Below are 14,726 nucleotides of genomic sequence, written 5' to 3'. Positions count from 1 at the left end.
TATGATAGTCACAGAGAGAGAGAGAGAGGCAGAGACACAGGCAGAGGGAGAAGCAGGCTTCATGCACCGGGAGCCCGACGTGGGATTCGATCCCGGGTCTCCAGGATCGTGCCCTGGGCCAAAGGCAGGCGCCAAACGGCTGCGCCACCCAGGGATCCCTGAGAACACCAGTTCTAACCACCAACCTCCCCCTCAAATGTGAGATAAGACGCGGACTCTACCAAGACCTAGACAGCTCAGTGATGCTTTATTGAAGCAATTTCAGGAAAGGGGCACACACGGGGAGCAGGCAGGTCAGGAGGGTCTAGGACGACCGGATGGGGGTGACTTTGTTTTCTGACTTGTATCTCTACTGTCTTCATGTCCACAGCGGGCAGCCAGTCCCTGCTTGCCTTTGGGATGCATGCACGAGGGCATGGCAGGTGTTTTGAGGACTCACAGCTCCTCAAGGAGGGAGACCACACCATGAAGGCCAGCCTCAAAGAGATCTCTTTGCCTATGTCTTCTTCCCTCTCCCACGGCTCCTCTACTTCTGCTTCCTCCACAGACCGAGCAGGCATCCTCTGAGGGGGAGGAAAGACGCCGGAGGACGCTCAGCCTCTCTTCTGAGTCTGCCCAGTTAGGTGTCCCCTGTGGGGCAGGGGGTTTGGTGGACTGCCCTCAAGAGTGTCATTTCTAGCCAGGCCAGGGGCACAGGCAAATCCACACTGTAGACGTTTCAGAGACAGGTCAGGAGAGAGGGAGCGGGAGATATATCGCCAAACTGATGAGTGGGAGGGCAAGAAAGGAGAGCAGTAAAGGAGCAGAGAGGAGGGGTGGAGAGAGAGGAGACGCACAGGGCGGTGGCGGAGGGGGAGACGAGGAGGGAGGGGGGAAAGAGCAAGGTAAGGAGGACAGAGAACTTTCCAGAAAAGGGACATGGATACCAGAGGGAGGAGGACGACTTCTGAGCCTGGAGGGTTATTCTGTGGGAGGAGCGTCCCAGGGCCGCGCGGACACAGCCTAGCTGGGCTCCTCTTCCTGGCGCGTCTGCTGCGCGGCCGCCTCCCCACGCCTGGCACGAGCCTGCCTCCCCCCGCTCGGCAGCAGGGCGGTTCTGCACGCGGTGGGAAGTCTAACGTTGGCTTAAGTGAGGCAGATTTGGAAGGAATTTGGCTGTGAGCTATCACGGAAGGCAGCCCCGGGACGTGGAGAACCCTTGGGTTCTTGGTAAAATCCTTCTGTTCTAGTATGAACAATCGAGTTGGTCATATTTTGAAGGGGGCTGGTTTCTTATTCCAATAAGATGGTGGGAGTTGTCAGGGGAAGTGGGTGGGGGCCTGGCAGGGGACAAGAAGGAAGGAAGTGAGGGTCCAGTAGACCCGTTGGGTTGGCAGCGTTCCCTGGTCTGAGAGGGCCTGCGGGGAAGGGTCCCGTCTGTGATGAGAGAGCACACGCGGCGGGGCTCTGGCCTACATAGACTACACTCAACTGCCTTGGGAGCACCAAGGTCAATTCTAAGCACCTGCCCTCCCCCGTAAAGGACTGTGGGTGCTGTGGATCTGGCTCCCCTGGGGAGGAGAAGACCCTCCTGCACCCCTGCACTGGAAGCTGCTGATGGACAAAGTCCTAGCCTGGGTCTTGGCGCAAGCAGTTGAGTCGGCATTAGTTGGAGCGGATGTCTGGGGACCCTGGAGGGCTCTGGGATAAGGAGCAAGAGAGGTACCTCTGTGGGGACCCATCTGGAGGCAGAGGGATGGACAAGGTGACCTTAGAACTCACGGGCCACTCCCCACGCCTCCTGCTGTTGATTTTGCATGTGGGGCATCAGCAAAGCGGCAGGTCTTAGGGCTGGGAACGAGGGGGTGGGGGTCTGGAGGGGGCAGCCGAGGCTGGTGCGGCCCTTTAGCTCCTGTAGCTCTTCTTGGTGGACGACGTCTTGGAGATGATGCGCACGCTGGAGCTGCTGCCGCTCATGTTGCGGCCACTGGTGGAACTGAAGCCACCGCCCGAGCTGTAGCCCAGGCTGCTGCTGTAGCCACCGCCGGTCATGCACAGGCTGCCGCCACCGGAGCTGTAGCCCGTACCCCCACTGGAGGAGACCACGGCTGTGGAGAGAAGGCACAGGGCACGCTGGCAGGCCCTCCAGGTCCCCAAGACTCCCGTTCCCTGGCTCTGGGCCCAGGAGGGCTCCCTCCCACTTGGCTTCCCAGAGGAAAAATGGAGATGCAAAGACATCAAGTGGCATGCCCAGGGCCACACCTGCCATGTCCATTCCTCATCTACTTAGACTCTCAGATTGGACGGAGCGTGAGGCCTGGTGTCCTGAGCAGGACATGTCGGAAGTCTCCCTTACTGGAGAGGCCCCAAGGCCATCCAGGTAAACCTTCCCCCATTGGAATCACCTCTGATGCATCACCCAAAGGCAATGGCTAATAGTGCTTGCCCAGACAGGTTAGTGAGGGGGAGCTCAGTACCCTGGGACGCATCACCCTCCGCCTGTCAAACATTTGAAGACGCCTCTTTGACTTTCCCCCTCTGTCCAGCTCTCCAGGTGAAGCATTCCTGTTCCTTTGTATCAACTGGTTTCAAGCTCTCCCCCTTCCTCGGTTTCTGGCCTCCCTCACGTGGTCTGAGCCACATGGGGCCCAAGGAGACCCTACTTCTCTTGCCTAGGACTCTGTGCTCCCTGAGCACGTTCCCTCACCCTGCTGGGTCATTCCGAGAGATGCTTCTCCCCACCTCTCCCCTCCGTGAGCTGAGGCCAAGCCAGGTCGGTCACTGCTCTACTCGTTCCAGTAATTTGCTTTAATTCTAGATACGGCCCTTTTCATTTAACCAGTTTACTGGCCTCTTGTTAGTTGTGTGAGTTGGAATCCTGCCAGAACTAGCTAAGGAATCATGGCCAGGCTGCGGACCCCTCACTCCTGGAGTCGTCCTGTCCTGTAACTGGGGGTCCCCTGGGGTCGGGGTGAACTCCTTCCCGTGGACAAGTGACTCCACCGGGACTGGCGCTGGGGGTGGGATCTCATCACAAGTCTCTTGAGCCCACAGAATGGAAAGGCCCAAGGAGATAGGGTCTCCCCAGAGCCTTTGGGAGGGTCCTCATGACACTCCCCCCACATCTATCAGCATCGCCTTGTTACGATGCCATCGCTTCTCTTTTGACTCCCACTTCTCTATTATCCCGAGACATTTACTCACAGATGTTCACGGGTCCGACGCCTTCCCCGGTGAGTCTGGTGAAGGGAGGGAGGGGGAGAGAAAGAGATAATTCATTTGCTGAGAAGTGGAAGGGCCCTGGGCTCAATGTATTTGCCGCTATCAGCGCACAGAGCTTACTGCATGCCAGGCCCCACGCTTAGCAAGCCTTCGTCCGTCTAGCTAATATGAATCTTCCCGGGGACTCTAGAACAGAGCCCGAGTCAAAGTACATAGAGAAATGGGAAGAGCGATGCGTGTTTACTACCTAGGCAGGGATGGTCAGACTGTAGGCATCTCTGGGCAGACGGGGGGCCCCCGAGGCCCTTCCCCAGTGTGGCCGGGTGGCTGGGCAGGAATAGGCCCTGCTGTGGCCTTCCAGGTAGTCGCGGGCCACCCCTGCCTGACACCGTCACCCTGACCCTCTGCCCCGGGGCCCAACAACAACTATGGGAGAAGCTGGGACTGCAGGATGCCTCTGGGAGAGCAGCTGCATTTTAGCGCTGTCGCCACCCTTGGAATTTCTATCTGGGGCCTGACACTGTGGGCCTCTTGGGGTCTGTGGCATTGGTGCTCCAGTGGCATCTGTTTGAGCCATGGTGGGGGGACATGGTACTTGAGCAGCCGCGGTCGGGGAAGGCCCCCCACCTGCACTCCTCGCCCTCCAGCAGCTTGCGGTACGTGGCGATCTCGATGTCCAGGGCCAGCTTGACGTTCATGAGCTCCTGGTACTCGCGCAGCTGCCGGGCCATGTCCTGCTTGGCCTTCTGCAGGGCGTCCTCCAGCTCGGCCAGCTTGTGCTTGGCGTCCTTGAGGGCCAGCTCCCCGCGCTGCTCGGCGTCGGCGATGGCGGACTGCATCGTGGCGCACTGCCGGGGGCACACGGGAGTTTGTGAGGTCGCCCGCAGAGGATACAGGAAGATGTGCATTTTGGGGTAAAAATATGGGGGCGTTTCCTGAAGTGGATTTCATGCAAAGGAGGTTGGAGCTTCATCATCTTTAAAAATAAGATCAATCTCTGTCCTCCTTGGATAATTTGAGACTTAGCCATAACAGAGGAAATGATTTGGGGGGGGGGGTCCTTTCCGATGCCACGCTTCTCTGGATAGTTTTGCCTCGTATGCACAGAGGACAGACCCTCCTCTAGAGGAGCAGCCGCTGGGCAGATCTCGGAAAGAAAGTCGGGACCTCCTCTGTGGGGCGGGTGGCCCCACAGTCACATTGCTGCAAGGTCACTCCTCTGGGGAGGCTTCTCTCTGGACGGGCCGAGTTGGGCCCAGGCCCAGGCCTGTCGGGGGGCAGGGGCATGGATGGGACGTCTGCTGGGAGCTCAGCCCTACCTGCTTCTTCAGGTTATCGATCTCAGAGCGCAGCCTCTGCATCACGCGGTTGAGCTCGGAGATCTCCATCTTCGTGGTGCGGAGGTCATCCCCGTGCCGGCCGGCAGACCGCTGCAGCTCCTCGTACTGGGGACGGCGGGCCCGAGGCAGGGGTGGTCAGGCCAGAGGCGAGGTGGCCGTGGCCTCCCGGGGCCCGAGAGGCTTCCAGCATGCTGCCTGGAAGTGCCTCCCTTTGACCCCACTGCTCCTTTCCATCAAATTCCATCTGCCCCTCACTCTCCACGCCTGCAGGCTCCACCCCACAGCTGGGCCCTTCCTGTGTCTGGTCTTCGTCCTCCCTGCCACCCGCCATCAGGGATCTCATCCCCACGAGCTCAGCAGTCCGAGTCTTAAGCCGCTTCCTGCTTGGGGCTCTCCAGCTCAGAGTGTTTGCTGGAACACCTGGAAAAATCTCTTTGTGGCCCCTGTTCGGTGCCTGCTCCCAGGCCCTCGGCCGCTGCCAGCCGCACGTCTCTTCTCTGGACGCAGGAGGCTGAGCCTTGCTCTCGCTCCTGCCTTCCCTCCCTCACTGCTGCTGCCACTGGAGGCTGGCGCTGCCTGGCTGTCCCTTGCCGGCCTCGACAGGACACCGGAGGTGGGTCCACTCCCCCCTCCCTCCCTGCAGAGGACCGACTGCTTCCTGCCTTCGTCTGGTTGCTCTCCTGGGCCCTGAGGGTGCTGCTGAGGGACGCTCCCAATAGAGGGCAAACCCTAGGCTGAGCTCCTATCCCTTTGACCCCATCAGACTGGGGCACCTGAGAGGACAAAGTTTTCACCTAATTTGCTTTTGAAATCCCAGTTCTCGAAGACTGTTTCGTGCACCTGACCTTGACGTCTCACCTTGGTCTGGTACCAGGACTCTGCCTCGGCCCGGCTGCGGTTGGCGATGTCCTCGTACTGCGCCTTGACCTCAGAGATGATGCTGTCCAGGTCCAGCTTGCGGTTGTTGTCCATGGACAGGACCACGGAGGTTTCTGAGATCTGAGCCTGCAGCTGAGCCAGCTCCTGTGACGGGGCCCAAACGGAAGAGCTGAAGGAGCGTGTGTGAGTGTGAGTGTGTGTTGGGAGACAGTGGCCCTGGGATCGAGGACCTCACTTGTGTTGCTGGGGTGCAGCATCTAGTATGGGCCGGAAGGGCCGGGAAGGACACATTAGGGAGGTCGCTGAGTTTACCGGGCTTCATTGTCACCTCATCTGCACACAGGGAGGGGAGCTCTAGCTGGTGCTCTCCAGAAGTCACCCCCACTTTCAAGGGAGCACACCTTGCTGGGACCTGTCAGTGCCGGGATGTCTCATGTTCTGAGAAAACAGCCTTTCACACCAAATAAAGAAATCCTCTTGTGACAGAAAACGGAGTCAGAAGGAGCCAGAAAGCTCTGCTGCGTCTCAGTCCCGTTCCCATCTTGGCTCCTCCCTGCTCCTTGGGGATGGGAAATGGAAATAAGCTCCAGAGGGCAGAAAGGTCAAAGCACTGGAGCCTGGGATCTGCCAAGGGGGTTAGAGCACTTCTCCGTCTCGCGGGGGCTGGTCCTACAGAGCTTCATACGCTTTCTGCGAGGATTAAATCAATCCATGTCTACATAACACGGTTTTTGAAACGGTAAACCGTAATGAATTTGTTAATGATCAGTTTCTAGAATCATCTAAGGTGGCGCTTCCCAGAATGGGATCCTGAGACCGGCAGTGGCAGCCGCTGCAGCACCTGGGAACTTGCTTGAGATGCAACATTTTGGTTCCTACCCCAGACTCACTGAATCAGAACCGGCGTTTTAACAAACTGGAAGATTCTGACGCACTTTAAAATTTGAGGATCACCAAAGCACAAATCTTGGTAAAAATATTCCTTTCCTTTGTTTATCGATAATTGGTTCATGCACCTCCTACTTCCATAAATTATTATTGTGAGTTGTTTTGAAATACATTTTTCCTGGGGATCCCTGGGTGGCTCAGCGGTTGAGGGTCTGCCTCTGGCTCAGGTCATGATCCCGGGGTTCTGGGATCAAGTCCTGCATCAGGCTCCCCGCATGGAGCCCACTTCTCCCTCTGCCTGTGTCTCTGCCTCTCTCTCTCTCTGTGACTCTCATGAATAAATAAATAAAATCTTAAAAAATACATTTTTCCCAAATAGTTTCCCTGGTAGCTGACCTCACTGGGTGGGCGTCTCAGCCCACAGGCTTGCAGTTGTCAGCGTTGTAGTAAACAAGCAAAGAAAAATGATGCCTTTTTTGCCCTATGCGGGTGGCAGGGCGGTCACTGAACCTGTCCGAAGACATGGGGCTCGTGTTCCTGCTCCCAGATCATGACCAACTTCTGTTGGGCCACCAAACAAATGCAACACATGGGCATGTCACCTGTCCTTACCAGGCCTACCTGGAGGTGCACAATGCACCCTGCACCCCTGCCTTGACTGCGCTGACCCCCTCTCTACCACTCTACCTCACTCGCTCTCCTCCGACCACCTTGGCCTCCTCCCGGCATTCCTGGATCCTCAGTTCTGCGGTTCCTCTTCAGATATCGCCCACCTCCTGCCTGCCACTGTTCCTTATTTCTCTTCATCAGCCCTACTCTGCCTGAAATGGGGTAGTTTCCATCCTCTCTGTGCTGCCTGTCTCCTCCGCCGTAATAGAAGCTTCCAAGAGCCTAAGGGCTTTGCTGTGTCTGCTCAGCACTGCCCCTGCAGCCCTGAGGACGGTGTCTGGTGTCTTCAGGAGAACCGGGCAGTTGTGCCGGGTGCTTCTAGAACTAACTGCCACTTGGTTTGTGAAATTGCATCATTCTGCAGCCTCTCTAGGAAGAGGAGCTGGTAAGTTTGAGCTGCGCTGGGTGAGCCAGGTTGTCCAGCGACTTCTTTGGAAATCACACGCGATTCAAACCCAAGCAGTCTTTTTTCTGACCAACAGCACATGCTTGGACTGAGTGGTCAAGGTTGAATTCCTTGCCTGAGCCCCTAGCGGCCCTAGGGAGCCTCATTTTGTTCCTTTGTAGGCAAAACGGCATCGGCTCCATGAATTCCAACCTACAGACCAGGTGGGGAGCAGAGAGGAGACCGAGGAAGGTGCCCAGCCCAGGCCCCAGCCTCAGACCCTTCTGAGGGGGAGCCCCTGGCACTGCTTACCGCATCATAGAAAGCTCTCAGGAAGTTGATTTCATCCATCAAGGCATCCACCTTGGCCTCCAGCTCCACCTTGTTCATGTAGGCGGCGTCCACGTCCTGGGCACAGAACATGCTGTTACTCTGAGTCCCATCCATTGTGAGGCAGCCAGCGCCTCTGGCTGAGAGTGAGGCTAGAGAGCATCAACTCCGAGGGACGAGGGCGTTTCTTTGTTCCAGGTTATGGAGTGGAACTTGCAGGAGGGCCCAGGCTGTGTGGGGACCAGGCTCTCAGGGAATGCTCACCTGCTCACCTGCTCACCTGCTCACCAGCTGGTGCCAGATGGACAGATCTCTTAGGTCACCTGCATGTGGTGAGGTCAACCCCATCCTGGGCCCTTAGGCCTCCACTGCTCCTAGGCTCTCCCAGCCTCTCCCCAGGCCCTCCTCCTCCTCTCACTGTCAGCCCCTTCCTGTGCTTCACACACCGCTGCTCCGTTCCCCCTCCCTTAACTGGTCCTTCCTCCCTCTGCCTGCCCTTGTGGAGCAGAAGGTCCACCACTCCGTGGAGCTGATCCCTGCCCTGCCCCTGTCCTCCTGAGCCTACCGTCATGTCCTGGAGCCTGAGCTCAGCACACGGCCCATTTTACTTGTTTCTCCCCAAAGGGACTCCACATAGGGTGGGGCTGCTGTCACGATATACAGCTGGGACTCCTGAGTCCTGGATTCTGACTCACTTCTGATTATCTGGGTAACCTCGGGCAACTTACTTAACCTGCCTGAGCCCAAGCGTTCTCACTTCTGAAGTAAAACCTGCTTCAAAGATCAGCTGCATGAATCAAAAGTTGCAAGGCCACTGGCTTCAGTGGTGTCACTCCCAGAAGGGGCTCCTCCAGCCTGGGAGCCCCAAGGGAGCAGCCCTGTCCCCTCACCTTCTTGAGCACCACAAACTCATTCTCTGCCACTGTGCGCCTGTTGATTTCTTCTTCGTACCTGTGGGAAGGTTCAAGAAGTGAGTTGTCAGGGTGATCATTTTTTTTTATAAAGATTTTATTTACTTATTCATGAGAGACACACAGAGAGGCAGAGACACAGGCAGAGGGAGAAGCAGGCTCCATGCATGGAGCCCGATGGGGGACTTGATCCCAGGACCCCGTGATCATGACCGGAGCCAAAGGCAGATGCTCAGCTACTGAGCCACCCAGGCATCCCGAGGTGATCATTTTGTAATATACAAAAATATGGAATCACGATGTTATGCACCTGAAACTAATATAATATTGTACGCCAATTATAAGTCAATTAAAAAAAAAGTGGATCGGCGTTAGGAGCAGAGTTCTAGGAGTGAGGTCAAACACCGGGGGCCGTAGGTGGGTAGGCTGTGTGGGTCCCCAGAACAGACCCGGGAAGTGCACTACTGGAGCAGCTCTCCCATTACACATTTGCCCCCCAGCCCAATTCAATCGCACAACCACGTCTGTCCAAATAAAACTCAACCGCCCCCCCCAAAAAAACAAAAAACCTCCAACCCCAAACAACAGTAAAGCAGAACCAACCCTCTTTCCTTCTGGGGTTGTGTTTCTCAGGGCTCTGCTCCATAGAGCACTGACATCCCATAAATGGACCAGCAGGCTTCTATTTTTGCCCCCTGGTGTTGCCCCAAGCGACCCCAGGTCACCTGGGGCATGTGGAGTTGCCCCCTTGCTCACTGAGCTCTGGGAAGGAAGCTTCCCTTCTGCTCTAGGTGACCCATGTGCTCCCCAGCTCTCCTAAGCACCAGTGAATCCTACCCTCTTGGCAGCTCTGGGCAGCTGGGCTTTGTCTCTTGTACCGTCCAGCCGAGTGACCTGGGGCAGCCACTTAACCTCTCAGAAGCTCTTCCTCATCTATGAATGGCTTGCCATTAGTTTTTTAATTTTTTTAATTTTTTATTTTTTTAAAGATAGATTTATTTATTTATTTATTTATTTATTTATTTATTTATTTATGATAAACAGAGAGAGAGAGAGAGAGAGAGGCAGAGACACCGGAGGAGGGAGAAGCAGGCTCCATGCCAGGAGCTCGATGTGGGACTCGATCCCGGGTCTCCAGGATCACGCCCCGGGCCAAAGGCAGGCGCTAAACCGCTGCGCCACCCAGGGATCCCCGCCATTAGTTTTTTTAAAAACCACCCAGGACTATCCCACATCAAGTATATGCAGGATCCCCCTGCCTTTATGTTGCTTCCACTGTCCAGTAGGAGCTGAGAAAAGCCCTTTCCCGCCATTGCGTCTTCGGTACTACGCCTTCTCCCAAGTTCTCTGGGAGAACTGGCTGGTTCCCTTACTGCCTCCTCCCGCTGCCTTTTAACTGAATCTGAACAACTTTTCCTCACTTAACTCCATTCAACCGTCCTCGTCGTCTGTGTTTTCTAGCTCACAGTCCCTCCCCCTGCATGGGCCTCTTAGGGGCCTGTCACGGGAACATCGCTGCCCGTTAGGGGAATGCGCTCTTCAACTGTGCCCTCTTCCGTCTCCACCTTGAGTTTTGGTCTCTTCCTCCAGGAAGCCTTCTTGGACTGAAACACTGTTACTCTATGTTACAAATTATCCATCTTTTCTGCTTTTCTTGCCCGTGTCTGCATCACCACATACCTAATCATCCATTTAATAAAAAATAGCTAATACTTATTCACAACTTACTATGTGTCAGGCGTTGGGCACCCTACCAAGTATTTCACATACAAGTTTTAATAAAATATCCCCGACCCCAATGAGGTGGGCCCTGTTAGTATGCCCTTTAACAGACAGAAGAACTGGGGTTCAAAGAGTCTGAGGTCAAATCCACTGACTCTTGGGGACGCCCGGGTGGCTCAGTGGTTGAGCCTCTGCCTTTGGCTCAGGTCGTGACCCTGGGGTCCCGGGATCGAGTCCCACATCAGGCTCCCTGCATGGGTCCTGCTTCTCCCTCTGCCTGTGTCTCGGCCTCTCTCTGTGTGTCTCTCATGAATAAATAAATAAAATCTTAAAAAAAAATAAATCTGCTGACTGTAGATTCTATAGCGCTGCCCAACAGAAGTTTCTGTAATGATGGAAATACTCTAGAGCTGCATCCACTCTGGAGCCCATCAGCCAGCCCCATGTGGCAACTGAGCACTTGAAATGTAGTGCAACTGAGGGGGGAGGAGCTGAAGTTTAAGTTTTATTTAATTTTAATTAATTTAAATGTAAATAGCCATGGTTGAGTATCGGCCAACCCTTTAAACTCAACTCAGTCCTGAATTCTCACTACATTATACAAACTCTAACTGAAACTGTTTATCAAGTCACTTATTTTGTTTGGACCAAGAGCATTAGAAATAAGTTAAAACTGGGGATCCCTGGGTGGCTCAGCAGTTTAGCGCCTGTCTTTGGCCCAGGGCGCGATCCTGGAGTCCCGGGATCGAGTTCTGCGTCGGGCTCCCTGCATGGAGCCTGCTTCTCCCTCCTCCTGAGTCTCTGCCTCTCTCTCTCTCTCTATGTCTATCATAAATAAATAAACCTTAAAAAAATAACTTAAAACAATAAATATAAGCAGCTGCTTGAATCTATAGGCACGAGCATGCCATTGGGTGTGGGGGGCTGTGTGTGTGTGTGAGTGTGTGTGTGTGTGTGTGTGTGGTTCCAGGGGGAAGGCAGCAGGTCCATCCCCTTTTGCTTTGTTCCTGGCCCCGGCCAGGGCTGAGGTGAGTGCATGCACCCTGTGTAAGTTAGCAATGGGAGCAGGTTAAACAAATGTGAGAGCAAGAGTCTCTGGGTCTCATCCTTTAACCCATGAGTTGCCACCCGTACCATGTTGGCTTAGTCAGTGGCTGTCTCCGAGCCTTACTGTCCCCATCTGCGAGTTTACAACGAGGTGGTGCAAACCCCAGTCTCTGGGCCCGTGCCAGTCCTCATCACTCCAGCCCTACCCCTCCCCAAAGCCTCAACATTCTTGCTCCCAGACTCCCAGTTCTTTCTCTGATTCCTCCTGGCTGCCCCGAGTGTGCATCACATGCCCCCCCTGGACTGGCACTTGTGGAGAGCGGGGCCTCCCCAGGACCCTCAGGCCGGGCCCCCCCAGGACCTGGCTGAGTGTCCACTCACTTGTTCTTGAAGTCCTCCACCACGTCCTGCATGTTCTTCAGCTCCGACTCTAGCCGAGTCCGCTCACCGCCGAGGCATTCCAGCTGCCTCCTCAGGTTGCTGATGTAGGCTTCAAACATGGGCTCGATGTTGGCCCTGGTGGTTTTATGCTCCTGCAGGAGGCTCCATTTGGTCTCCAGCACCTTGTTCTGCTGCTCCAGGAACCGCACCTGCCCCGGCCGGAGGGGAGAGACTGTGAGCGCTGCCCTCGCGGCCTCCCGGAGGGCTCTGGGATACGCCACCCGCCCCCCCTCCCCCTGGACAGGGCAGGGAGGTCCTGCAGGAGCCTGGAGTCCAGGTGGCAGGCTCCTCCCATTGCTGGTGCAATGGGCCCGGGAGGTGGGCAACCGGGTTGGTGTGGAGGTGGGAGAAGGAAGGAGGACCAGGACCAGAGGGGCTGCAAGCCGTGTTCGTACACCAGGCCACGCTGATGTGCGCTAGCTGAAGAAGAGAACGCTCCACCATCGCCTTCCTGGGTGGCATTTTGATTCCCATGAAGTGGGCAGGAGGTCCTGGCAGAAGATCTAATCTGTCTATTTTCTTTCCTACGTGATTTCTCTAGATCTAGAATCTGAACTCAGTCGCCCGTATAGTCCGGGAACACTGAAACGGCTCACTCTAAAGTCGCGCTGAGGGGACCTGGGCACAATCCCAGCCGCGTCGTTGGCCAGCTGGGTGGCCTGGGCAAGGCCCCTCTGCTCTCAGATCCCTTGTGGTCTTGTGCTACGGCTCTGGTTTTCTTGAGTCGCACTTGTCTGGCGGCTCCCCCGCCTGGGAACAGCCTTGGGAATGCGCGAAACATTTCTCCCTACACAACTTGTTCCTTTGGGAGTCCCTAGAAGGGCACACAGCCTCAGAACGAAGGAACAAAGAGATGGCCATGTGCCTACAGCGGGGCTTGAACACTCGCCCCCCCCGCCCCTCCCACCTTCCTCCTCTTGTTAGAGGAAGGAGGGCAATCTGGGCCCCAAGTCCCTCCCTACCACATCCCCTTCCCCCTGCATCCCCTCCAGGTGAACCAAGCAAACGAGGGCCCGCACGGTCCCCTCAGAGCCAGTCTCCTGGAAATCTCCCATCTGTTGGTGCAAACACCAGGCCACGTGGGGTCACATGGGTGATCAGATCGAAGAACCACTAGTTCAATTGGTGTGATTTGCGTGTTCGGAGACCTGGGACCCTATGATGAGGCATTTCATAGCCTGTTACACCTGCATGGTCACCTTAGAGTCTGTCTGTCCGACCCACCCGAAGCCCAAGAAGTTAGGGGATGTTCTCCTAGCACTAGAGTCTGGGTTGGAAGCGTCTAGACTCTTCTTTCCAGGTCCCACGCATGGAACCTGAACAAACTAGAGCCTGGAACCGGTTCTTCTCAGACAAAGCAACCGGCTCAGCTATGAACAGGGGGTGGAATAAAATAGGGTTGCTGCTTTCCCCGGAACTGGGGAAATCCCTAGGAGTCCCGGCCACCCCGCAGGGCACACTCAGGGCTGATATCACAGCTTAACTCCCACCAGGGAAAAAGTGGGGAAGCCGGCCGCTCGCCAACCACTCAGCTTCCCAGACGTACCCAGTTCACCAGGGAGGTCTCTGCAGGAGGACCTGCCCCCTCTTAGCTGCGCAGGAAAAAGGGACCCCAGCCCGCTTCTCATAACCTTTCATTCCTCCATCCCTTTGCTTTTAAAATGATCCGCTTTGCTGTCTAACTTTAAGCCCAGGACACCTCCCTTGTCCATCAAAAGAGCAGGGTCCTTGCAGTAGGTCTGACGGCTCCGGAGGGTGGAGATGAACTTTTCCTGCTTCCACCTCCACAAGGTGGGAAACCACTCCCTCCTTCGCTGGGTCAGCAGGGCTGCAGGTCCCCCAGGACCCCTGCAGCAGGGCTGCAGGTCCGGGGCAAGTCACAGTGAACCTCAGAGAAGCACAGAAAGCGGAGCTACCCCGGGCACCGGCTGCTTTCCCGGTGGGGACCCCCCTTGCCTCTCACCTTGTCGATGAAGGAGGCAAACTTGTTGTTGAGGGTCTTGATCTGCTCCTTTTCCTCCTTTCGCACCCGCTGGAGGGAGGGATCAATCTCCAGGTGGAGGGGGGTCAGGAGGCTTTGGTTGACAGTGACCTCCTGGATGCCGGCGGAGCCAGACATCATCCCACCTCCAAATCCATACCCTCCGAAGGCTCCCCCGGCCCTGTAGCCCATGCCTCCGAGACCCAACCCGTAGCCGGCACCCCCGCTGGCCCGGCTGCAGCGGTAGCTGCCGCTCATGGAGATTCTCTTGCTCCCCCCGAAGCTGTGGAGGCTCCTGGTGCCGAAGCCACCCCCAAAGCTGCCCCCGAAGCTCTTCCCGCCCTGGGACACAGAGACGGAGCTAAAGCTGGGCCGGCAGCCCGGGAGGAGGCTGGCCGAGGAAGCACTGAAGTTCCGGGTGCTTCCTGACTTGATGGTGACAGAAGATCGTTGGGTCATGGTGGGAGCTGGTGCCAGAGCGTCGTCAGAGGAGCGAACGTGTCACAGGGATGAGGAGCCTTCCAGGTCTAGCTGTCCCAGACTCTCCCTGACTTTTATCCTTTTCAGGAACTGGGCTTGGCTGGAGAAGATCAAAGACCACTCTGTTGAGTTCACCTCAATGGCATGTCTGGCCAGCACCCATCCTCCTGCCCCCTAATCATCATGGGGAACACCCTACCCAGGGCAGGACCAGGCCTGGGGATTCGGGCCCAGGGCAGGCCTGGATCCTGAGCCCCCCGCCCACCCAGGTTCGCAGGCGCACGCTGCAGCCACTCCCACTGTTTCTCCGCTGCTCCTGTCCTCTGATTCCCAGGTCCTGGACTCTGAGCCCAAGCACTGGATTATGCCCTTCCTGTCACAGGGAAAAGAAAACAACAACAACAACAACAACAACACACCTCATTTACTGAGGACTCAGTCTGGGCCTTATG

General features: G+C 56.2%; 1 protein-coding gene across 1 annotated transcript; it reads right to left on the bottom strand.

Moving 5' to 3' along the window:
* Positions 1-228: 228 nt before the first annotated feature.
* LOC112920998 (keratin, type II cytoskeletal 75-like) lies at positions 229-14,649 on the bottom strand. The gene is made up of 9 exons (XM_026000035.2): positions 13,777-14,649; positions 11,754-11,962; positions 8,583-8,643; positions 7,675-7,770; positions 5,400-5,564; positions 4,521-4,646; positions 3,829-4,049; positions 3,184-3,218; positions 229-2,087 (listed from the first exon to the last, which is right to left on the bottom strand). Exons 1-9 carry the CDS (start codon positions 14,251-14,253, stop codon positions 1,885-1,887), a joined length of 1,593 nt encoding a protein of 530 aa, XP_025855820.1. The 5' UTR covers positions 14,254-14,649; the 3' UTR covers positions 229-1,884.
* Positions 14,650-14,726: the final 77 nt, after the last annotated feature.

This window comes from Vulpes vulpes, chromosome 8 (assembly GCF_048418805.1).
Source record: "Vulpes vulpes isolate BD-2025 chromosome 8, VulVul3, whole genome shotgun sequence".
NCBI lineage: Eukaryota > Metazoa > Chordata > Mammalia > Carnivora > Canidae > Vulpes > Vulpes vulpes.
This window is presented reverse-complemented; position numbering and strand designations above follow the sequence as displayed.

Coding starts and splice junctions, on each gene's coding strand:
- LOC112920998 (XM_026000035.2), bottom strand. CDS start 14,253: ATGACCCAACGATCTTCTGTCACCATCAAGTCAGGAAGCACCCGGAAC. Junction 5,565..7,674: donor TGAGAGCTTTCTATGATGCG/GTAAGCAGTGCC, acceptor GCCCCGTCACAG/GAGCTGGCTCAGCTGCAGGC. Junction 4,050..4,520: donor TCGATAACCTGAAGAAGCAG/GTAGGGCTGAGC, acceptor TGCCCCCGGCAG/TGCGCCACGATGCAGTCCGC.